The sequence below is a fragment of the Scyliorhinus torazame genome, chromosome 18 (assembly GCF_047496885.1).
Source record: "Scyliorhinus torazame isolate Kashiwa2021f chromosome 18, sScyTor2.1, whole genome shotgun sequence".
Classification (NCBI taxonomy): Eukaryota; Metazoa; Chordata; class Chondrichthyes; order Carcharhiniformes; family Scyliorhinidae; genus Scyliorhinus; species Scyliorhinus torazame.
The window spans coordinates 104497039-104522748 of record NC_092724.1 but is presented as its reverse complement, the minus strand read 5'-3'; the positions used below and the strand labels follow the sequence as shown (position 1 = coordinate 104522748).

The following is a 25710-nucleotide window of genomic DNA, read 5'->3' as shown; positions in this document are numbered from 1 at the left end:
ATGCTATTTGCTAGCTTAGAAACAAATCACTTCAAAAGATTCGGCATCATTTTTCAGCTGTAGGTTTGCTTTTAGTTTTGCAGTTGGATAACTTTAAAGAAAGTTCATGCATCCTTCTTTTGGACAGTTGCATTTGTAAACCCTGAAGGTGTCACACAATCCCTTGAAAGAGGAATGTCGTAGGTGGCAAAGCATGTGGTGATCTCTATGTGGTGCATGTACACAAGGGGTTAATGTGTCATCAGTAGCACCACATGATCACTAGAGGGCCGGAGCAACAGGGGTATAAAAGGCAGCCACATTGGGGCTCTCTCTCTCTCTCTCTTGGGTGCACTGTGATCAAAGCAACAGCAGACTAGTTTAGATGGCCAGTGGAGTTACGTATAGTTAGATCTTGTTAACCTTATCACTAGTATCAAAGTTAAAGTAGAGAACTCATGTAAATATTGTTGTAGTTACTCAATAAACCTTTTGTTACTACTGGAAGAGTTTGAATCTTCTTCATCGGGATTCAGAACACCTCATCACTAACCAAGGTTTGAGTAGCACATATTACCGACCACACCAGTAACAAAAAACCCACAGCGGTGCCATGTGAGATTGCTCCCTATAACCACCTCCATGTTGTGTTCCCAGTCCCAACTCAACCACTTGGAGAGGAGCTGAGCATAATGGTGTGTTACAGTTTATAGAAATTTTATTTCTTTTAATGTGTGCAGCATCTCTTAGAGATTTATTAGTTTGTTTTTAAGAATCCTGGGCACCAGAATTCAGAATAATAATGTCAAATGAGGGAGAATAAAGGGGTCTCTATTGACTGTACTGTAAATTCTGTTTGTTTTGTCACTTTATAAAATTTGTTATGTCTTGGTTTTGCACTTGAACAGAAATTCATAGAATTCAGGCATTTTACAGCAAAGTCTTACAAGCTGGTCATCAGAGTATGTACACGAGTTGGAAGTGGATAAAATAGTGAGGAAAGCACCCAGAAGTAAAAAACAGTTCGGACCAGTAGTCTTATTTCGCCATGTTACTGGTGTTCCATTTTAAAATATACAAGTTCAGACCAGTTTTCCTCTTTGCCCATTTTACTGTTTTTCCCCTCTTTTCTGTCCCTCCCCACCGCTCCCCCACACCCCAGCACCCCACAGTGGGTTTTCCCCCGGCGGAAGAGCTGGCAGATTGACCACCTGCTGAGTCAGTGGATATTTTTTGTGGTTTGCCGGCCCTGCCGCCAGGGACTCCACTATCGGGGTGGTTGACCTCAGTGGGACACGAATATCCCACCGAAGTTGAACTTGCCATCAGCTTTAGCATGCAGATAGACACCCTCATTTGAGGGGTCAAAAGCAAACATAAATATCAGCACGGTGAAAAATATGCCAACAGGGGTTGGCGCCAGGGCGCACCCCTACTTTACCCCACTGCTGCTTTTGAAAGCCTCTGATGATACTCCATTGTAACTGACATGGAAAGACTCAATGATGCGCAGGTGGGCAGCATATTTGCCACATTGGTTTGAAGAAATTTGCCAGATGTTTCCGGTCGTTCAAGCCAGTGGGACCAGCCACAGTTTACCCGGTGACGAGGAGAACATTCAATGGGAATGACAACAGTGGGTCCAGAGGATCCCTGCGCTGGTCTCGGCCACCATGAAACATGCGGCGTGTTGCACCCATCATCTCTGTTGACATGCTTGAAGGCCTTGGTGGAGTCTTTGAAGGCAATGTCGAGCTACCTGCGCTGTTTATGACACTTCTGTAATTGCCAAAGTGAGAAAATCATGTCTATTGTCAATCTGCCAGCTCTGAAGTCGCATTGAGGTTCAGTAGATGTGTAATGCCAGGGTCTGAAATCTGGTCAGAGCAATGCAAGCAAAGACCTTCCGAACAATACTAAACAAGGAGATGACTAGGTAATTGTTACAGTCACTATGATCCCCATTGATTTCTATATAAGATGACTATTTTTGCATCACCCATATCTTCTTGCAGTCTTGGATTAGGTTTGGAGTGAGGCACCGAGGAGGGTGAACACAATCTCGTTTTGTGCGAGGCTGAGTCTCATCCAGCTAAAGGGAGTGTTTTGAGCAAACCTCGCGAAGGCTAGAATGAGTTGGTTTTTCGATGGGGTGGAGTGGATGATAGATGTTTTCGGTGTTCAAGGGGGCCAGCTCACCATACGCACATGTTCTGATCGTGCTCAAAGCTGGTGAGCTTCTGGAGGTCCTTTTTTGATACTATGTCGGCAATCCTGGGCATTTGTTTGGAGACTTGCCCACTGGTGGCAGTTTTGGGGTTTTGGTTGTGCCAGAGCTCCAGACGGGGTCAAGAGCTGACATCCTGGCCCTTGCACCACTTGTGGAAAGGGGGCGGATCCTCTTGGGCTGGATGTCGACTAACACCGCCAAGCACCTTGGAGTGGCTGGGTGACTTGATGGAGTTTTTGCACCTCGAGAAGGTCAAGAATACCGTAAAAGTGCCGGTGGAATGGTTTTACCGTAGATGGCAGCTGGTTATAATGTATTTTAAAGAATTGGCCACTGTTAATTGTTAGGGCTGGGCGGTGGGCGTTAATGGAAAGGTTATAGTGTTGTAAGAGGAAGGGATTGGTTCTTACTGCTTGGTCGGTCTGCGCTGTTGTATGCTTTGTATAAAAATGGTTAAAAATTACAATAAAAACATTTCCCAAAAAATTAGTATCTTGGTCAGATCTGATTATCAGAAGGAGAAAGAGAAGTATTCGAACCATGTAGATAGTTTGTAGAAGTTGCACAACATTGATCTGAGGTGGCTGAGATCTGAGAAAGTTTGAGAGACGTTTGGGCATAAATGGAGCCAGCTGAAACAGAACCTTATAGAGACATATAGAACACAACACAGTATGAGGAGGTAAATATGGACAGTTATTCCAAACTAAATTGTGAGAATAGCCCAATTTTGTGCTGCTCCGCCATTAACCTCGCAAAGATGGCATCTCACTATTAATTCCCTTTGTGTTTCAAGGAATGGTTACATTTTCACTGTTCGAATAGCTAGGCCAGCATTTATTGTTCATTCCTAATTGTCATTGAGATTAATTTCCCTTGAATGAAATTTCCTGGAGCAAGTTAAGGCCGATAATTAACAGTGTGCGGACACTCTTAATGATTGGATATATGTTCCTGCAATGCCATTCAATCTCTCTGACCCGGAAAGGCAATAACTGTGAAATCTCCCTCCTTCAAGTCATAAATTGTTTCTCGGGTTTTGTAAAAATTTTAAACTAAATTTCCCGTTCTTACTTTTTATCCACCTCGTTTTTCACTCTCCTGTAACTGGCTGGAATTCTCTGGCAGTTCGCTGGTGGTGGGATTCTCTGCTTCTGCCGGCAGTGTATCTCTGCTCGTGGGTTTCCCGGCAGCGTGCGGTGACTTCAATGGGAACTCCTATTGACAGCGGCAGGAAGTGAGAATCACGCCGCTGGTGAACAGCGCGCCACCAAGAAACATGCGGCTGGCAGGCCGGAGAATTCCGCCCACAATCGTTATAAATGAAAGTCAAATTTAGCACTGAATAACTGTGGGCTCAAATCTCGCGAGAGGCTGAAATTCGTATTTGCACTGGCGAGATTTCAGTTCATGATCTTCCCCATCCCCCTCCGATGACGCACTCAGGTTGACGCCCAGGAAGGGTGTGAGCTCACTTACCATATATTAGCAGATGTTTGAATATAATTAGCAGGTTTGGCACCACTACGTCCGCCCTCAACGTCCCTTCTCGCCCTCAACCTATCTTCCCACCCAGCCCGTGTGACGTCACGCCAGTGGGAATCAATTGCTTTTTTTCAAAAACAAAAACCAATCATGATGAACCCGCCTGGGGCGCACAAGTCGGAATAGCCCCCCAGTGGTGAGAGACATGCTAGCACCTTGATGTTGCCCCTTGGGGTGGGAGTGCCAGGATGGCAGTAATTGGAGACCCATAGAGGATTCCCCTTTGTGTGGTTGGGGAGTGGGGGGGGGGGTTAGTCCGCCGATGCTTGTAGAGAGGGGGTGGGTCCAATGCCTTTGTGAAAGGCATGCGCCATGCCACTTTGTGGGGGGGCGGTTGGAGAGGTCTCCCGAATGCTTGTGCAGGGTTGGGGCATTCACCCTGATGCTGGTGCAGGGAGGGGACGCCTCGATACTTGTGGGGGCCAGGGGGTGGGGGGGAAGATTATTTCCATCACAGATCGGCGTACCCTTTAAACATGCCACTCCAGTCACTGTGGTGCCAGCCTTGCTGGCTCTATCAGGCCGTCGCCGCCAGAGTGACACGCAGACCGTGACCCCAGATTCTCTCTGAACAGAGTGCCAGAAAATCTAGAATGAAACCACGGCTGTGTCGCTTGAGAGATACTCGCCAGTTTTCAGTCAGAACCTGACACCCAGACAAATTTTGGGAAGATTTCACCCATGGAATGGAATTCACATTAAAAGAAGTGATAAACCTGAGAATTATTTAAGAAATGATTAGACAGTGGAATTGTAGGAATTTAGTGTATTTCTGGATAAATTAGGAATGTACATATTTGTATTTATCTTCTGATCTGTAGAAAATCTTTGAGAAGCCTGCCAAAACTCACTTTTCGGATCGTTCTTTCAACGACTCAGTTATAGGTGAAGGGCCAAGGACCTTATTGCAGGATAGATCCAACTGTGTAGGAGGGAACACATGGTGAATCAGAAGGAGGCGAGACCTGAAGTTCCAGAGAAGACCACCCAGCATCTAGGATAGCTCAAGGGGAAATGGTAGAAAACATATATTTACGTCATTTTCCTTGTACATGCCCCCAGTCTCCTGCAGCATCTCAGCAGCTGATTGGTGAAGACGGCCGATGGAACTTCCGTAAATTGGTTGTGTTTTAAACCTTGCAGAGTTTAGACAGGTGTTGATGGAAAATTTTAAAAAGCATGAATAATGCATAGCTTTAAGCTTTCTTGATAATGAGTCATGATGTGGAGATGTCGGCATTGGACTAGGGTGGGCACAGCAAGAAGTTTTACAACACCGGCTTGAAGTCCAACAGGTTTATTTGGAATCACAAACTTTCGTAGCGTAGCTGCTTCATCAGGTGAAGGATGACCCGATGAAGGAGCTACGCAACGAAAGCTAGTGATTCCAAATAAGCCTGTTGGCCTTTAACCTGGTGTTGTAAGACTCCTTACTGATAATATGAGATTCTGGAAGGGTTTAATATTTCTCTGTTAAACGTTTAGATATAGGCCCCGAATTTGGTGGAGTGAAGCATCTGGCCCAACCCTGTTTGTTAGATATTTCCTATTTATCCAAAAGCTCACCCTTTTTGCAGTGCACATTGCTGGAAGTACAAGGTCGCAGGGAACCTGAGGTCTTGATGAACAACCGGGCCTACTGTCTATTTCTTTAACCAATTTTTAATGATAGAGAAATAAACAAAGGAATAACAGACAAAGAGTTCAGATGAATTAGCAGGAAAATAGATACAAAAAGAGAAGTACAGAGAAGAAAATAAAGCTGAATTATAAAACAGTGAAAAGGAAAAGTACAAAACATAAATTTAATTTTAAATTGCATGAGACTCCAGAAATTATTTAAGGAATGAGACTTCACAATTTCAGTTGTTCTCTATTTGGGCTACTGAGTTTGAATGGCACAGCAGTAAAAGCAGTCATTAAAAGGATCCTTACAACATCAAGTATCCTAACTTTCTGCAGTGAATTTAATCAATTTCAACAGTGTCAATGCATTGATTACTGGAAGCACATTATAAAGATTGAGGAGACCCGGGAAAGAACGTTTCCGAACGTTTATTATAAACTTAAAGGTTAAGGCCCCTAATGCAGTGTTCAACAATAAGGTCCCAGTCAGGGACTAGCGAGAGTCCTGGTTCGAGCCGGTATTTAAAGGGCTAAGTAATGAGCCCCAGCTGGACGGACCTCTGCCCACTGGTGTGGAAGCTCGTATTCTGTGAGTCCTTTGGGGCAATCCATCAGTATACCCCATGGGCCTTGTGAGGGTTATCATGCACATGGAGAGGTTGATGGCGAGGTGTGATTTTTGAAAGGCTAATGGGGAACAGCAATTTGTACTGATTCACAGTTCAAAGGGAACATTTTCCTTGCCACAAATTGCCAAGGATTTTTGCACACTAATTCCTTGCTCTGTGAACTTGCATTATTTTACTTACAAGTTCTGAATCTTTATCATTGGTGCACATGTGCAACCATAAACTACCATTAAAATGTTTTGTCGAGGAATATTTTACATTGTGACCTTGTGAGATTTGATTGTTACAAGTTATCCAAGATGATGGGTTAAAAATGCTATTGTTCGCTAATTCATAGTGTTCAGGAGCTTCCCTAACCTCTGAAATCTTTGTTATCATTGAAATGCTATTTTTGACAAGACCATAACATTATCTGTTCTTCTTAGTTGACTGTAGAAAGCATTCGTGTAGAGTATTATTGTGTCAGCAAATCTCTGTAGAGCATGCATAGATTAAGACTACAGGGGTAAATTTTCCAGACCTGCCTGTTGTAGGAATCGGTGCAGGTGGGACAGACATTTTGACGAACCGTTTAAATGTCTGTTCACCTTGGTGCATTACATGTACAAATATTACATTCATCTGCAGTACACAAATATAACTTTCCCAGCAGATACATACGGACACAAAATATAGATACATACGGACCCAGAAACTTGGATGCCTAGATGTTTGACAAGGCATGTGTAAAATATCTATTCAATGGAGTTTGACCATTAGCAACTCTGCCTATGATGTTGTCTCGGCTATCTTTATATTTGGTAAATTAATATTACTCCACAGGTGGGAGCAATGATCATTATGGTGTCCTGTGTTGTTTGTTGAATGATTGTTGAACTGAAAACGACAGTTTCTTGGCTCCAGCTTTGGCTCCTCATACCGATATCTGGTTACCTGGCAGTGGGCATGCTGATTTTCCAGGCACGATTGTCAGTGTGCCAACAATTGTAGCTTGTGGCATGAGACTGATAAACTATTATTGGTTTCACGTGTCTGAACATTTAAGTGAAGCCATCTGATCTGATGGTTAGCTGAATAGTCCAATTACACGTGCTTTGTCTTAGTTTGGCAAATGGAAGACCATTTTCAAAATATTTGCAAGGTCAAAAGACCAATTGCTGCTCACAGTTTTGTTGCAAAATGTTTTCAGCTGGAAGTGACCATTGGACGTCACAACATAGCTGCCAGGAATTTACAGCCCCCTCCAGTTGTATGGTTACAGGCCTTAGAGGTGGATCACTGGACAACTCATCAATGTCGCAACTCTCCAGCCCTTTGCTGCTTGGATCTCTCAAGAGATTTTGCGTCCCAATTCTGACAACATAAGTTATCTTAAAAATGTTGCAGTGAAAACATGTTTGAAGTTTGTATGCAGGGATTACTTCTTTAGAAGTCCCAGCACATCAGGAAGGTTTGGCAGGAGGTTTTTTGGAAGGATTGCTTTTTTTAAAGTCTTCAGAAGTCAACCAGTGTTGACATTTCTGATCTGTCCATAGCTTCTAGCCTTCTCCAGCCCCTTTTGGTGCTAACACTGTCCCCTTCCCTCTGCACAGTGAGTTGGGCAAAAAAGATAGGTGGAAGAATGAGTGTCAGAAACAATGAACAGGTCAAAAAAGAAATGAATACTAAATGAGATTAAAGCATGAATAGAAAACTGAATTGGATGAAAAATAAAAGACCATTTCATGTCTCCCTGAGTAATCTGTTGGGGGAAAAAACGCATGTGCAACATTACCAATGAAGCTGTGTTCAGGTTTTATAAAAAGAAATCTTCCACATGGTCTTTAATAGGGCTGTGCTAGACAACTGAGCTTTTAAAAAAAATAAATAACAGCAATTCTTCATAGGCAGGTTGTTTGTCCATATAAATCTGACAGGTACATGTGCGTCGATGGGTGAGATCCTCTGGTCTTCCTGCAGCGTGTTTCTCGATGGTGGGAGACGGCCCACCATTAGCTGACACCGAAATCTTCTGGTTCCGCCGCTGTCAATGCGGTTTCCAATTGAACCCACAGAAGGAGGCGAGACCTGAAGTTCGGGGGGGGGGGGGGGGGGGCCATCAGCAGGAACAGAGGATGTCACCCAGATGCCTTTGCTTTTATAGTTGATGTATATGTGCATGTTTGTGTGTACACCCAGAATTCAGAGTATACTTGAGTATACACATGCAAATTATTTCAATCATGAAGTTTGTAAGATTGTTGTGTTTTGGGAATGTGTTTAATTTAAGGTAGAATGAAGGGGTCATGTGACCTGTAAGTCTGCCTGACAACAAGCCTGAGTGATTAGGTTGTAAGAGTTTAAAAGGGGCTCGTATTGTTTTACTGGAAAAAGATACAAGGTGTTTGCACTTGGAGACAATGGTCAAAGCCTGTGTTCTAACAGTGGATAGACTGGGAATCTCCAAAGTCCTAGAAAAGTGTTGAGAAAGTCAGTTCATAAACAGATATACTTGAAACCGCGCATTTAGTTCCAAGATGAGAGTTGGACTCTCAAAGCTGGTTAATCAGCATTTCTGGATACAAGGGACGGGATTCTTTGTTTTGTCGGCGCCCGGGGGTTTCCCCATGGCGTGGAGCTGCCCCACAATGGGAAGCCCCATTGACCGGCCGGCGTAGCGGAGAATCCTGCCGGCGGGTCGGGGCAGAAAGTGGCGTGGCGGGGCGGAGAATCCTGCCCCATGTCTATGCAAGTAATGATGTCATGAAAATAAGTTTACTAGAGGAAGATATCCCTGAAAATTCAGAAACATATTTAGTCTGCCTGGGTCCAGGTGAGAGGGAGAGAGCAAAAAGAGGCCAACGATTACTGTGGTCCGCCATACAGGAATGTGGGTGGAATCTCACACTCGGGTTGTAAAGACCAAATTCATGAGGAGCTAAAACAAGGCTTAAAGGTTTGCTTAGTTTCGCTAGAGGGAGAGGTATCAATAAAACTCACACTGTGAAAGACAGCTCTGGAGTTCAATGTTTCCAGATTGGAAAAAGAAAAGATCAAGGTTGCAAATTGCCTACCAATATGGTGTTTAGTCTATTTGTTGCAGTAAATGTCTTAAAATGTGAAATCTCGCTGTCTCATTGTTCAGCTTTTGGGGGTGAATTCTCCGCTTCCCCAGCCACGTAGTCCTCGGTGGCGTATTGTCGCCAGCAGCGGGATTGTCCGTTCTTGCCGCAAGCCAATGGGATTCCCCATTGTGGCCAACCCACGCCGCCGGGAAACCTGGGGGCAGGGTTGCGCTGTCGACGAAGCGGAGAATCCCACCAGTGGAGAATTCACCCCTTTACCTTTTAAAAAGAAATTCAAACTTCCAGTTATCTGTCTCTATGGAAATCATATCAAATTCTCAATTTAAGTCCAAATTGTAAAAAGTCCCATTTTTGCGTTAATTTGCATCACTTTCTTTAATAATTATTACAGATTTAATTGTTCAGCTGCAAGTGCTGTCTTAATTTGACAAGAGGTCAGTTGCCAGCTCAATCACAAACAACTGGAATTTTGAAAACTTAACTTTAGGACTTGACCTTTCATAATTGTTTTGTAAGCTGTAAAGTACTTTGGAATATCCTGCTGTCATGTAAGGTGCTATATCAATGCAAATTTGGCTCCTCGGTTTTTAATTCCAAACTCTATTGAGATTTGAGCTCTGCTGTCCGCACTAGACAGCCTGTCTGAATATCTTGCAACAGCAGGAATGCTTTATCTTGTTGGCAAATGAATAAGAAGCCATGTTGACTTGTTGCAAAGCACGTATTTTAACAGCAGGCTTGCTGCACAAGTGATGCTGGCTATTGAGACGTTTGTAGCATTCACCGTAATGGTGGGAAATGCCAGTAAACAAGAAGAGGCAACAGATAGTTAAAGGGAAAATTTGTCTTTTTGACATTCAATAATTAGATAGCAAGGATTAATTCAGCCATCACTGTTTCAGTCTTGGTTGTATTAAATAAAAATTATGGCAGTTTCGTGCCCCATTTTTATTCTTTCATGGGATGTGTCCATCACCAGCAATTGTTGTCCATTTCTAATTGCCCTTGAACTGAGTGGCTTGCTAGGCCATATCGGAGAGCAGGCAAGAGTGAACCACATTGATGTGGGCCTGGAGCCTACAGGTAGATCAGGTCAGGTAAGGACAGGGGATTACCTTCCCTAACGGACATTAGTGAACATTTTTACGACAATCGATGACAGTTTCACGGTCACCATTACTGAGACTAGCTTTGATAATCCAGATTTATTAATTGAATTTAAACGCCACCAGCTGCCATTTGAACTCGTGTCCCTGGCGAATTATCCTGGGCCTCTGGATTACTAGCCCAGTGACATTACCATTGTGCCACTAAGTCCATTCTGTAGATAGAAACATATCAAGTTGTTACCGACATTGCCAATAAACCCATACATCTGTTAACTTGATTCATCAGAGCACATTTGTCTAAAAAGATGTGTTACCGATAGCCCCTGAGCCTGTGTGCTCACTTTTCCTGATGGTGAGGGGTTATGTGAACTACCAGGAGAGTGGAGTCAAATATAAAATTGGAGGAATAATACAGAAGATAGATTGGCCATGCTAAAATTTCTTCTTAATGCCCAAAGATGTGCAGGTTAGCTGGGGTTATGGGGATAAGACGGGGGAGTGGGCCTGGGTAGGATGCTCTTTTAAAGGGTCGGCATAGACTCAATGGCCGGCTGGCCTCCTTCTGCACTGTAGGGATTCTATGGATTCAATGGACACAGCCGACTAACTTTTTTCATTGTTTTCACAGTATCTGCCTCACCTCTCCCGGCAGTGTGACCTAAACAGGCCTACATCTAATAACCAGATCAACCAGCCAGGAAGCCAAAACCAGCTGAATGGGCAGATTACCACACCAATACCAGTGCCAGCTATAGTGAAAGTAAGCTTGAATTGGATTTGTAATGAGATTCATCGTCAAACATCAACTGAGGGAGCTATTAAACATGTTCTATTGAGACACTTCAATGGGAAACCGAAAGAAAAATGTTGTTATCATAGATTAATTGGAGAAAAACGTAAAAGACAGGTTCATGTCAAAGATTACATTTTTTATTTTTAAATATAATTAAGAAGATGTTTTCCCTCCCCTCCAGACGAGTGTTAAAAGTTTTAACAGTTTTTGCCATCTGGTTCTGGTGTCACAAGGTCTGCTATGGGTTACTAGTGCTGCAAATTTCTGACCCTGCCAGTTCAGACTTTTGGTTTCCTGAGCGTTTCCGAGCGATCAAAGATGGGATTCACCTTCAGTCAGACCCAAGCTTTTGCGCAAAATATACCGATTATACAGTCCGAGGCCTGGCTCCCATTTTGATATGAAGCTAGTATTGGATAGATTGATATGCTGCTGAAACCATTATCCAGGATTGACTGTTGCAATATTCTTCAGTGTGACATTTCATCTTCCATCCTCCATAATCTTGAGGTCATCCAAACCCCTTCTGCCCGTATCCTAACTTACATCGAGTCCCATTCACCCATCGCCACTGTGATCATTGACCAACATTGGCTTCTGGCACCACCTGGATTTTAAAGATTTCCTCCTTGTTTTTAAATATTTCTGCGGCCTCACCACTCCCTATTTCCTATAACCTTCAATGTTCCTCCAATTTGTGCCTCTTGAACATCCCCGATTTTAATTGCTCCATCGATGCATCTTCAGCTGCATGGACCCTAAGCTCTGGGATTCCCTCACAAAACCTCTGCACCTCTTCAGCTCCCAGCCAGTCTCTCTAAGGTGTTCATTAAAGCCTCCCTCTGTCCGTCCTAAGATTCCCTCATGTCAGTGTCAAATTTTGTTTGATAGTGCTCCTCTGAACACCCAGGAATCTTAAAGCAGGTTAATAAATGTTGTTGGTGGGGGTGAGGGGTGATTGGCATATAGCACTGCCAGGTCCTGATCAAGCATAATCCCAGTTTGATTTACTCCAGTGCAAAACCTCGCACTGTAGATACCATCTGAATAGCATGTTAGGCAGTCAAATAACATGATTTAATCCGGCATCACTTCTTGTTTTCCAAAAACCTTTACGAGATAGGTTTTTCCCATGAATAGTAAATGGGGCTTAGAAAAATGCAGTGTATAACAATCCAGAACATAAGGGCAGAATAATCTGAAACAAACTGTTTAGTAAATTGCCAAGTCGGGGTGGCAAAAGGAGTACAGTGAATAGAAATTTTGCAATGTATGCAGGACCCCTTCCTTACCCAACACATAAAAAAGCCAACAAAAGAAGGAGCTCTTCTGGGAAATGTAGAAATATATTTGAGGCAGCACAGTGGTTAGCACTGCGGCCTCTCAGCGCCGTGGTCCCAGGTTCAATGCCGGCTCTGGGTCACTTCACTGTCCACGTGGAGTTTGCACATTCTCCCCATGTTTGCGCGGATTTCGACCCTACAACCTAAAAAGATGTGCAGGGTAGATGGATTGGCCAAACTAAATTACCCCTTAATTGGAAAAACAAATGAATTGGGTACTTTAAATTTATATTAAATAAATGTAATATGTGGAAAATATGAACAGGTAAGAAGGGGGAACATCTAGATAGGATTACACAGGATATAGAGGATCGTATAGGGTATAGAGAACAGAAACAGGCTATTCAACCTACCCATCCATGCTGCACTGGACTCTTCTCCAATCTTTCTTCATCTGCACCTACCACTGTAATCCTCTCCCCTAACTGCCTGTTTTACTTATTCTTAAATGCGTCTCTACTGTTGACTTCAACGAATCCCTGTGGTTGAATATTTCATATTCTCAGCACTCTTTGTGGGAAAAAAAATTCTTCCAAGTTCCCCATTGGATTCCTTGGTGACTGTCATATTATGATGATCCCTCCATTCAACCAAAATCATTCACAGTTTTAAAGGCCTCTATCTTGGCAACAGCAATCACCACATAGGTCCACGTTGTGTGGACCGGCGCTGAACGGCGCCCAGGCAACGTCTCCCAGGCAAGGCCGTTAGTTCCCAGGCCTGGGGTACCCTGACACTGCTGATGCCACCTAGGCACCTTGGCACTGCCACCTTGTCACTCTGGCAGTGCCACCCTGGTACTGCCAGGGTGCCCAGATGGCACTGCCAGGCTGGCAGTGCCAAGGTGCCCAGGTGGCATCTTGCCCATGCTGGGATTGGGCCCAGGGGTATCCTGCCCTTATGAAATGAGTGAGAGTGGTTTGAGGACCCCCTGATCGGTAAGTTGGGTGAGTCCGGGCCTCACATTGGAGTGGGGGGCTGAGAGATCGGTGCTGGCGAGCCGAGCTCTGCTGTGCAGGAAATGAGGGGAAGTGCAGACTCAGAGGGGCCTTCCTCGCCGAAAAAGAATATAGAGTCCCGTTTAATAGTGGGGCTGTTCTCAGCGCTGCAAGCAATGAGAAACACCACACTAAACACACCCCAAATGGGACTCCTTTTTTTTCATGAAATCGCACCCTGTGTAGTCGACTCATAACTAAGGATAGAACCTGAGTCAAATGGCAAGTAGCAGAATGCAGAGCTATTGACAGCAAAACAGAAGATAGAGAGTAGGGTTTAAGGGTAGATATTCAGACTGGCAAAACATCAGAATTTCCACAAGGTATGGTGCTGATACCACTATGTTTCTCCTCATTTACAGAAACAATTTGGACTCATGGATTGGAAATGCAATTTCAAAATTTGCAGATGGCAATTGGTTGAACATAGCTAATACAGAGAACATCACCAAGGAAACACAGCCATTAACAAACTTAATACATAATTGGGCAATGAACTTCAATATGGATAAGTGTAGGTTGGTGCATTTTGTGAGGAAGAGTAACTAGGCTATATACTCCTTGGAAAGTAATTGTTTAAACAGAGTAGAGGAACATAGGGGCTTGTAAAGTTATGTAGAATCTTGGTTAGCCCACTCTTGGAGTACTGCAAACAGTGCTGGCCTCCATATTAAAAAAGATCTTGCGGGGATTTGGAAAAAGTGTAAATAATATTTACTGGCATAATTTTTTTTTAAATGAGAGGTGACAACTATTACAAAAGATTGGCATTCATTTGTGACATCATTCCACAAAATCCCTTCACAAGGTTTTTGAGCCTGGTTACAACTACCTTGGGCGGGATTCTCCGACTCCCCGCCGGGTCGGAGAATCGCCGGGGGCTGGCGTGAATCCCACCTCCGCCGGTTGCCGAATTCTCCGGCACCGGATATTTGTCTGGGGCGGGAATCGCGTCGCGCCGGCCGGCGGGCACCACCCGGCGATTCTCTGGCCCGAAGTCCCGCTGCTGGAATGCCTGTCCCGCCAGCGAGAATCAAACCACCGCGGGACTAGGCGGCGCGGGCGGGCTCCGGGGTCCTGGGGCGCGGGGCGATCTGATCCCGGGGGGTTCCCCCACGGTGGCCTGGCCCACCGATCCGCGGGCGGGCCTGTGCCGTGGGGGCACTCTTTTCCCTCCACCTAGGCCACAGCCTTCACCATGGTCGACGCGGAAGAGACCCCCTCCCCGCGTATGCGCGGGGATGACATCAGCAGCCGCAAGAATAGCATTGCAAAAATATTTTTGCAATGCTAGGACCAGAAGAAAATAGAGTTTGGTTCCAGAAAAGAGAAGATTAAGGGTGATCTGATAGAGCTTGTTCGGATTATGAACATGTTTGATCAGGTAGGCAGGGAGAAAATGTTTCCATTTATGGTGGAGACCACATCTAGGGATAATAATTAAATGATAATCACTAATCAATCCGGTCGGGAATTCAGGAGAAACTTGACTAACCAGTGATTAGAATGTAGAATTCGCAGTCACGGAGTACAGGCAGTCCTTGATTTTGCGACATCTGAGTTACAATGAACAGCACTTATAACGTTTATAAATTGACACTCTGTTTCGACTTTACAACACTGGTTTCGACTTTACAATGCCACTTTATCAATTGTTATGTTCCTTTAAGTTCCACCTTTCGCAACCTCAGTAAAAGCAAATTATTTCTCAGATATAGTATGGAAGTGGTTTTGAAAATGTAGGCACTATTATATCAGGGGAAATACACTACTGTAAGGCAATTATACAGAAGCAAGATGTCACACACTTTTCACTAATCAGTTAAAATAGAATATCACGTCTAGGCTCAGGAACGAAACCCTCATTTATAACATTGTTCGTATGGGAAAACCGGTTCCAACTTGTAATGTTTCAACTTGCAACACCGTTTCAAAAACCAATTGTGTCACAAGTCCAAGGATTATCTGTAGTTGAGGTAACTAGTGTATGTGTTTTTAAGCGAAAGCTAGATAAACACATGAGGGCAAAAGGAAATAAAGGTTATGCTAATATGGTTGGATGAAGAATGGTGGAAGGAATTGTATGTGGAGCAGATATACTGGCATTGATTTGCTGGGTCAAATGTCCTGTTTTTATGCTGTAAATGCCACGTAACTATATAATAATGGACTGTGCGTGCAAAAAGATGTATAATGCCTTGCATTCAACTGCATTATTGAACTGAAATATTCAACAAAGGTCTTTCAATTGATATGAAATTTAGCAGTTTAGTTGTAAAGCATTTATCATCAGATGACGATAGAAATATGTGAAATCTTGTTTTCCAAACAATAATGTGACTGTGTTATCATATTCCTCCTGACAGAACTTTCATGTATCATAGCTGACTATTATTGGCTGCTCTGTATGTACTCAACGTGTTGTAAAATGATTGAGGATGCTGTGCTTTGAAAGTTGCCTCTGATGCCATTTTTTGATTCTTTGAGGATTCTTTTGCATGCTGGGGTTGGAATGCTGAAGAACAGATTCAAATGTATTCATAATAACCAGATTTTTTTTTATTCTTTAGAACCTCCTGCGGGGTTGGCACTCCTCTGTTATTTCATTCCACTCAATCCCTCTGTAATGGTTTTTGACTATGGTTATAACTACCATGTTACTGCATTGTCAAGGCCAATTTATCAGAATTGAGGGTTTAATTTTTTTGGTTTTCAATTGAGCTAAATTCCTTTCATTTCAAAAATTATCACAAATTACATCTGCGCATAGCCCATACTGGCAAAGAGAAGCTGTTTAAAAATCAAAATGACTTTTGCAATGCTTTGTCCAAAAGAAAATAGGATTTGTTTTTTTAAAAATCAGGAATCTGTATTGAAGGTATTCAGGAACTTACATGAGGGGTCAGGGTACCGCCTGGGATGAAACGCGCTGTAGAAATTATGTGGTAAATGAGAGGTTGACGATACCAAGCTTTTAGCTTGTCAGGCTACAGATTGTCTGATGAATGCGACGTACTCTGTTTCATTTTGGAATGGATTTGGGCCTTGAAACCTGGTTTTCACTATACAAGTTTAGCTTCAGTGTTAACAGACCAGCATTGCACCGTTGCTAAACTTATAGTGGGAATGCGTAGTTATAGATATACTAATGAGATTCCTTTGGCTCAGATACACCACTTCTTGAGACATCCTACTTAGTCCAAACCACTGGTTCACAGTCTAAAATGTATTAGCGTCACATCCACAAGGTTTGCTCTACTATCATGCGCCGCAGCATGTGCTATCGCTTTAAAATAGCAAACTTAAGTGATGGCTGCAGCAAACATCAACTTGGATTCCCACATCAACCGACAAATCTTACCATAGTTTGGGTGGCACAGTGGTTAGCACTGCTGCCTCACAGCACCAGGGACCTGGGTTCTATTCCAATCTTGGGTAACTGTGTGAAGTTTGCATGTTCTCCTTGCGTCTGTGTGGGTTTCCTCTGGGTGCTCCGGTTTCCTCCCACAGACAAAGATGTGCAGATTAGGTGGATTAATCATGCTAAATTGTGCCTTAGTGTTCAAAGACATACAGGTTAGGTGGGATTACAGGGATAGGGGGTGGGTGATCGTAGGTCACGTGTTCTTTCAGAGGGCCGGCGCAAACTTGATGGGATGAATGGCCTCCTTCTGCGCTGTAGGAATTCTATGATTCTAAATATTCTTTTGCAATAATCTGCAAATATACCAGCAAGGGCAATTGGTTGATACTTGAATTTGCCTATTTACATGGTCCAATGATTAAAATGAGTTTAAATATTCCTTTTTATCTATCGATTAAAATTAGACAAAACCATCTTCAGATGGAAAAAGCCAGCGCCACAAGAAGCCAAAGGACACAAAACCAAAGGTGAAGAAACTGAAGTATCACCAATACATTCCACCAGATCAAAAACCAGAGAAGTCTCCACCGCCAATGGATTCTGCCTATGCCCGGCTACTCCAGCAGCAACAGCTCTTCCTCCAGCTGCAGATATTAAGTCAACAACAGCATCATCAGCACCATCATTACAACTATCAGAACATTCTCCCCACATCCCTAAAGTGAGTAGACTAATTTGGAAAGAAAATCAGCGCATGTTTTTTGGGCTGCTGTCTCCTCTATCCTGATCACCATCCAGTGATTTTTGCAGAAAGGGACATATTTGTGGATGTCTGTTGAGGATGAGACCTGACTCTACTACGATGCTTCCATGTCTAATATTCTGTACTTTGACAGAAGGGGTAGTTCATCAAGGGAATGTTAATGAGAATAGTCTCATTGTGACTTGTACAGTAGCAAAGTGGTATGTTACCGAACTACCAAGAGAGGCTACTCATGAGGGCCCACCATCTCAACCTTGCCCCTTGCCTGAGGTGTGGTGATCGTCAGGTTAAATCACCACCAGTCAGCTCTCCCGCTCAAAGGGGAAAGCAGTCTATAATCATCAGGGACTATGGTGACCTTTCCTTACCTTTTACTAAGAGAAACAGAAGTTCATATCCCAGTAAGGGATGCATCTAGGATTTAAAAAGCTAGTGTCATTAATAGTGACCATGAATCTATTAGATTTTCATGCAAAAAACATCTGGTTCAATAATGTCCTTGAGGGAAGGAAATCTGCTATCCTTACCTGCTGTGCTCTAGATGTGACTGCAGATCCACAGCAATGTGGTTGACTCTTAATTTCCCTCTGAAATGACCTAGTAAGCCACTCAGTTGTATTCAAATAGCTCACCACACCTTCTCAAGAGTATTTCGGGATGGGGAATAAATGCTGGTGGTGCCAATAACGTACGCTTCCTGTGAAGAAATTAAGAAACAATCTTGTCCACTGTTGCCGTGATAGTTCAGTTTCTTTTCAGTTCCCATTGGTGGATTTGAGTGCAATATGGTCTGAAACCCGCATCTTCATGCATCTCCGATGCAGTAAGCAGCCTATTGCAGCTTTTACAATTACTCTTTTCCTGTCATATTATGGACCAGAGCTGCCCATCATACATTGCTCTCCATTGCAAAACAGGAAATGTCTATGCCACAAAGCCATATAATTGAGGTTAAAACTAATGGTCACATTCATTTACACAATATGCAACACACACAGAAATAGAAGGAATACAACAAATGAAGGAATACAACAAAAAATTAGCAATACACAAAATGTAAAATATGCAAATCTTTACAAATAATGGAATAGATTCTCAACAGGCTGTTCAGTTGTAAGACTGCATATCTGATCAACTTTTATAACATGCGCTCGGTTTTCAACATCATCCGCACTGACAGCATGGGAGCACAGTGGTTAGCACAGTTGCTTCACAGCTCCTGGGTCCCAGGTTCGATTCACAGCTTGGGGCACTGTCTGTGCTGAGTCTGCACGTTCTCCCCATGTCTGCGGAGTTTCCTCCGCATGCTCCGGTTTCCTCCCATAGTCAAAAGATGTGCAGGTTAGGTGGATTGGCCATGATAAATTGCCCTTAGTCTCCAAAAAGTTTAAGTGGGCTTACTGGGTTACGGGGATGGGGTGAAGGCGTGGGCTTAAGTCGGGTGCTCTTTCCAAGAGCCGGTGCAGATCAACTTTTATAACATGCGCTCGGTTTTCAACACCATCCGCACTGACAGCACGGTAGCACAGTGGGTAGCACAGTTGCTTCACAGTTCCAGATCCCAGGATCGATTCCCGGCTCCTGAAATAAATTCTATGACAGTTTCATGCCTGTACAATAAGTTGAAAATCTACCACAATGTGTCTAAGCTGTTCTAGAACATTTTAATTAGGAATATACCATGATGGCATCTTCATTCTCTTGAGTCCCATCTCACTATTATGTTGTGGAACATGTATTTGAAGTTAAGGAAGTTTGGCAGCTCTTGTACTGTACAATCTTTTGAAACCAAGAACAAAGTAGTCCTCTCAGAGGTGAGAAGTGCATATATATATATTTTATTCATCAGTCATAACTTTCAGGTAGGTAGAATGACACCTCCAGTCTTGTATGGGTCTGATTTGATTTTCACACCTTATTTGCATATCAAATAAATGGATGGTGTCCAGCCTGCAAGTGAGACTGCGAGTGTTTCACAAAGCACATTTCACAAATCATCACAATCAGTTAACCTGTAAACATGTGAAGGCTAACTCTTGTTGAAACATCTGGGGTCTCACCCCTTGGCTGGACTGCCAGTGAGAATCCCATGTTGGCTCTTTTCAGATAGGCCCACCGAATCACAAGCCAATCAGATAGTGTCGAGACCAAAAGCGGCACGGCATCCCCTGCAATCAAGACGCTGAGGGCAGCTGTCTTGCCAACATGCTTGTGCCACGGCACTGAGCACACTGAGCATTGGCCACTTCTTCTGAAAACGCTTGACGATTTCTGGACAGATTTGTGTACTGTTTTGTTTCTCACATTTAAGGACGAGAGAATTATTTTCAGAGAGTCGCTACCTGTGCTCCATTTTAAATTCAGAATAATTGATCGAGCGTATCCTATGAAAATAATATAGGACGCAATCGAACCGGTGATGCGCGAAGCGTCAAGAACCACAAAGACATGTGAGACTTTAACTCCGGCTTTAATATACTACATGGGAGGCTTACCCGACACAGACGACCCCAGACAGAATGGGGCCTGTCCCAGAAGAGGTTCTTATACTGACTCCCGGGGGAGTGGCTAAGGCGGAGCTCTCCGTGGCCAGGTCGGGTTACCTACCAGTGACCGAACCTCTGCAGAGTTACAGTACAATACACAGTATTACAGGGCCACGTTACGCACAACTATTATATACTATGTACAATGGTAGGGAGGTACAGTGGTGTATCACCACAACCGGGAAAAAAACAGAGTCCGTTCTGGGCAGCGCCGGGAACCAACCCCCTCGCTGACGGCACTCTGTTTGTTTTTCAGGCCTTGAAGAATCAATCTGGTCTCGGCAGAATTAAGTGAGTTTTTAAATTCACTTAAGCGGTAGAATTCCCTCCCATTGTGGGCGGGATCCAGGTTGCGACATCTCACGCGGTCACGTTGGAGGCCTCTCCCGGGATCTACCAGCTGCGTCCTGCTCCGTGGGGATGTGGTCGGTAAATCGCCCCCATAGAAATGTTATTGTTTGGTCAGAGCAGGACAGGCTGCAGCTTGGCGCAATTACCACAAAAGAAATGTCTATATTTATCCCACTCATGCATACGGCTCTAAACAGGATCATCCCATTTTAATTGTTCAATACCATCAAAAGAAATCAGGACATAACTTCCATCTGATTCAAATTCCTCCCAAAAATTGAAGCTGACCAAGTGTATGCTCAGCAGATCCGGCAGCGTTTGTAACAGGTTCTGATGAAAGATCAATGATTTGATATAGTAACTCGGTTTCACTTTCCACTGATGCTGCCTGACCTACTGAGGTTTCCAGAATTTTCTGTTTATTATATTTCAGATTTCACGCCCTCCCCCACGTAACTGTAGCAGAGTGTACTGTCTACAAGATGCACTGCAGCATCTTGCCAACCCTCCAATATTGTCCTGGTTGTTTCCGGGAATTGAAGATCAATCTCCAGGACATTTCTGTGCAATCCTGGAAAAAAACCATCGGGGCGTTAAAAAAATCATTTAAAAAAAATATTTACCAGCTATAAAAATATTGGAAATGGTCGGGAAGGGGGAAAGCTATTTGGCTGACAGTTGAGCATCCTCCAATTGGGTAAAGAGTCTTCTTTCTTTCCAATTGTCGGAGGAAGGCAGTGATGGATGTGTTGGCCGACTAATGGCTGGAGCGTGGGTGCAAGTCACGTGATTAAAATTCCACGCGTACATTCTCTCGCACTTGGATACCCGACAGGTTAATGGTTCAAATGTGACCCTTGATTAACAATGACATTTTGTTTTGCAATTCATTCGTGGGATGTGGGAGTTGTTTGCCCAACTTTAAATACACTACAGAAAATGGTAGCGAGCCGTGCCACCTTGAATAAAATTTGAGTGGCTTGTTCGGCTATTTTACAAGGCAGTTTAGATTCACCTGCATGACTGTGGACCCGGGGTCACATGGAGGCCAGGCTGAGTAAGGACATTAATGAACCAGAATTTTGGGGCGAAGGATAATCGTCCCATGGTCACTATTTCTGATAACTTTTACTGCAAATTGTTTTTATGAACTGAATTTAGATTCCGCAGCTGCAGTGATGGGATTTGAATTCAACCCTCTGGATCATTAGTCTACAGGCGGGATGTTTTGTGACAACCGAGGCAGCCCCCAATTGGCTGGCGGTGGGATCTTGCCGTCCCACTGCTGTCAACGGGTTTCCCGTTGTTCGCGCACTCCGCAAGGAACCCGCAGCAGCGGGTCGCCGCGGGAGGACCAAAGGATCCCACCAGACGGAATCCCACCCTAGGTCACTGGATTACTAGCGCAGTAACATAACCACTGTAACATCATTAGAATGAAAAAAAAAATTATGATTACTTGAATGTTTATGTCTTTTACAGCCAGTCTGGTGAGCAGCTTTCCAGAAGCACTTGCACTTCAAACACTACCGTCCCGAGCGGCAATCTGTCACCAGTGAAGTCCTCGATATCCGGTCAAACCACTGGCTCGCTTTTGAAACTGGGGCCTCTTCCGTCCAATCTGGATGACTTAAAGGTACGTTCCACCCCATATGCAATGTTCACTTATAGGTAGCATGTAATTAAAAAATCTACATGTATTTCAAATATATTGGCTGGGATTCTCCGAGCCCGCGCCGGGCAGTGGGAGAACTAAAAAAAAATGTTAACATCTAGACATGGCCGTTTGCACCATTTTGCTTGGCGTTGCGCCAATTCCCTGTCACAGTAACATCAGGACATTGGGAGAACCTTGCAGAATTTCAGGGCCAGTGAATTGAGAGTGATTTTGTGTGCAAGGCAAAGTGGAAGCGGCATAGTTAAGATGCTCCAACAGTTTGTCACTCGCAGCACTACAGCTAAGAATTTGAGAATCCGGATGCATGTTTGCTTTTCTTTCTCTGCATGGCGATTCTCAATGTATTTTTTATTTTTCTCCCTTAAGCAATGAGAAATCCCACAGGAATTCACAGGTTATATTGTTTGATAAGGACCAGTATGCCAGGCAATACATTGTTTATTATTCTGCTGCTAAGATGCAGTTTTGTCCCTTTAAGCCCCTCCTTTAATGTGTCAATGACATTTGTTTCAAACACTCCATTTGGCAGAAACTACCGAATTCACAGCACTCTCTCCATAAAGCGGTGCCTCCTAACTACTTTATTTGATCGATTAGTGCCTATCCTGTGTTTATACCATTTTGTTTTCCTTGCTTCACCAAAAGATGTTCCTCCAAGTGGTAAGTGCAGCTAAAAGCCAAACTGATTCCTCTAATTAACTATAATCAATGCCACAAAGGATTCACTATATGTTATATATATTCTAATATATATTATATAATGCATTTTATGCCCATGTACAAGGACAGGATTATATGGACAGGTAGAGTACTGGGGTAGTCTTGCTCAATTTCTAACCAGCTCTGTTTTGGCAGGCTTCCACAAATGAACGGTATGAGCTAAACTGCTGTTGTACCAAAGGGTTTAAAGGGTATATCACTGCATGTTGCAGGTGCTTCACGTGTCATTGCGTGCATCATCTCAGATATCAATCATGTGGTTGCAGCAACTATATAGCTGGTTAACTGGCCCAGCTTATCAGTATTTGTGTTTCTCGGTGAAGCTAGAGCAAAATGGGAACAGGAATAGCATAACCTAGTGACACCACTTGATTAATATGAGCTGTTTCAGTTATGTTTTTGTCTATACCTATCTGACAATCTTGGCATTTGCTGCCATGCTGCCAAAGTTACTCTTGGCCCACAACGAACAGTGAGCTGCCTTGATAAGTGTGCTTAATGGATAGATTATAAAGTTTTTGCTGGCATATCACACAAAAGTAAACAAGGCATCTCCACATTACTCAGGCAACCATTTCCATCCAATAGTAAATTGTTTGCAGCACTGACTTGAAAATAAATCCGGACAAACCTGGTGGACACAATTAAAACAACTGTTAGCACCTTATTAATTAATCCTTTAACGTACAATGTGCAACTTAGAACTGAACTGATTGGACTGAACTGCATATTTTCTGAGAGCTCCCTCTGCAGGTCCCACATTTCACTGCACATTAGCACCTCTGGACTGCAACCTAATCTAAACGACACAGTACCGAAAAATTGCTCTGTGAATAAACTGACAAGGCCCACTCTGTTGTCCAAGTTTCAATCCTGGATCTCTGATTCTGATGGCTCGTTTATACTCCAGGCATTGCATTCAGTTACTGAAATATTAGGGGAACCATGTAACCACATCTCTCCAACGATACATGTCTCACACAATTGAAAAAACATGAACAAAATTCAGAGTCTGAAAGATTCCCAACAGCCGCGGTGCTCCCAAAAGACAAATTAGTGCCGATTGACATCTTTAATACAGCCTCAGGTCCAACGCACACATTGTACCTCACACGCGGAAAGCCTAATTTAAATGAATTGCAGTTTATTACATTGACAGAGTTGGTCACCGACACAAACTGAATCTCAGCATAATTGCAAGTGAATTTTTAGTTTTATAGCAATTCCATTTATGCTGGAAATACGCTATAACTGGGGCCTCTACCTATACAAACTAAAATTGTCATTGTACTGATGTTAAACAAAGTGCGAGTGTAGCTCATTGTGTATTTGTTACTGAAGAATCTAGTGCATCTCTTCGAACAATCAGTTGTTGTCAGCTGTCTTCTGTGGTGAATTTTGTGTAGTATATCACCTTCATAAACAGAACAAATAGGAGCAGGAGTAGGCCAATCTGCCCCTCGAACCTGCTCCACCTTTCCATATGTTCATGGCTGATCTTCCACTTCAACACCATTTTGCTACACGGTTCCTGTTTCCCTTGATATTTTCAATATGTAGCAATCTTTTGAACATACTCACAGCCCACTGAGGTAGAGAATTCCAAAGAATTACCACCCACTCAGTGAAGCAATTCCTCCTAATCTCAGTCCTAAATGGCCTGCCCCTTATTCTGAGACTGTTCCCTGGTTCTAGGTCTCCAGCCACATAATCATATAATTACGATTTGTAAAAAGTAATAAGTATAAATTTTATCGATAACCCCAACTTCAATGATAATGGACAACTGCAAAGCAAAACCTGAGTGTCCTACTAAAGATGCCCTTCAGAAAGGGAAAAAGGCATTTTGATTGATTGAAATATGAGTAAAGCAAGTAGATTTTGTGTATAGTTATTTATCTGAATCCAGGACCAACCTAATTCTTTCGAGTCATTAAAAGGAGGCTCTATCAGACCATTCTAGTGAGCATTAATGGTTGGGGTTTTCTGGCCTCTCTGCAGCGTGTTTTCCGGTGGCAGAGGAGGCTCGCCGTTGTCAGTCGGAGGGATTTTCCGGTCCCGCTGATGTCTGCGCCGCTTTTCGCGGCTTGCCTGTTCTGCTGGCGAGGAACTCACCACAGTGGGGAGGGGTCACCTTCAGCAGAAGAGGAGTCCCATCAGCAGGAAGGGTGGGAAAATCCCACCCAGAGTTTCCATAATATTTTCAAAGAAGTTGAGAATTCTCACTGCAAAAAAAGATATTTAGTTATCTCTCTTATTTGTCTCTGCGGTGTTAGACATTTTAGTTGCTGTGAAATTAAGAGTCTAAAGTTCTTGTTCCTTTTCACCAAACACCATTTATTTCACTTCCACAGCCTCTGCACAAAACTCTTAACACACCACCTAACAGAGGCCACCTGAAGTCCCTTTACATATCAGTGTCAATTAATGGATACTTAACATAAATGAGACAACTAATTGCAATGTCCGTTAACCCATTACTTAACAGTCTCCCCTTCCTTGGAGAGAAAAAATAATTGGGTGAAAACAAAATTTCAAGAAACTCAAAGACACACACATGATGTCCCCCCCCCCCCTTTTTTTTTTTGTTTGGACGAGAAAGAAAAAAAAAGTCACAGAAACAAGCGCCCTTCATTAACAATATCCAAAAGTTTCTGTGAACTCGCCCCTCTTTTCGTAAAACAGTCTGACAGTTGATAGCTCCTGTCGACCCATTTAATTTTTGTTATTTCCCCTCTGTCCAACATCTGCTTCAAACCTGCGATCTCTATCCGTAACCTCTTTTCATTGACACTTTTTGTAGAGTGCACATTTTCCCACAGGGATTTATTGTCAATGTGACAGTCAATAGGTATATTACCCAAATCCCCTAATCCCCAAATTTCTGTCAATATCATACTTATATAAAAAGCCATATCCATCGCCTCTACATGGCTTAACGTCTCAGCAGCCAAAGTGCTTTTTACCACTC

At 43.3% G+C, this 25710-nt stretch overlaps 1 protein-coding gene across 9 annotated transcripts in view; it reads left to right on the top strand.

The window, feature by feature from the left end:
- Positions 1-25710, top strand: part of myocd (myocardin) — a 303397-nt gene that overhangs the window by 242731 nt on the left and 34956 nt on the right. For 8 of the 9 annotated variants that reach the window (XR_011936178.1, XR_011936177.1, XM_072483120.1 and 5 more), the window contains exons 7-9: positions 10812-10943; positions 17146-17402; positions 21824-21977. Coding sequence is in view for 7 of the 9 variants with exons in the window: in XM_072483120.1 (XP_072339221.1) it covers positions 10812-10943; positions 17146-17402; positions 21824-21977 (543 nt within the window). In the remaining 2 variants the exon portion in view is untranslated. The remainder of the gene's footprint in view (positions 1-10811; positions 10944-17145; positions 17403-21823; positions 21978-25710) is intronic. The other variant, XM_072483119.1, reaches the window with a different exon arrangement.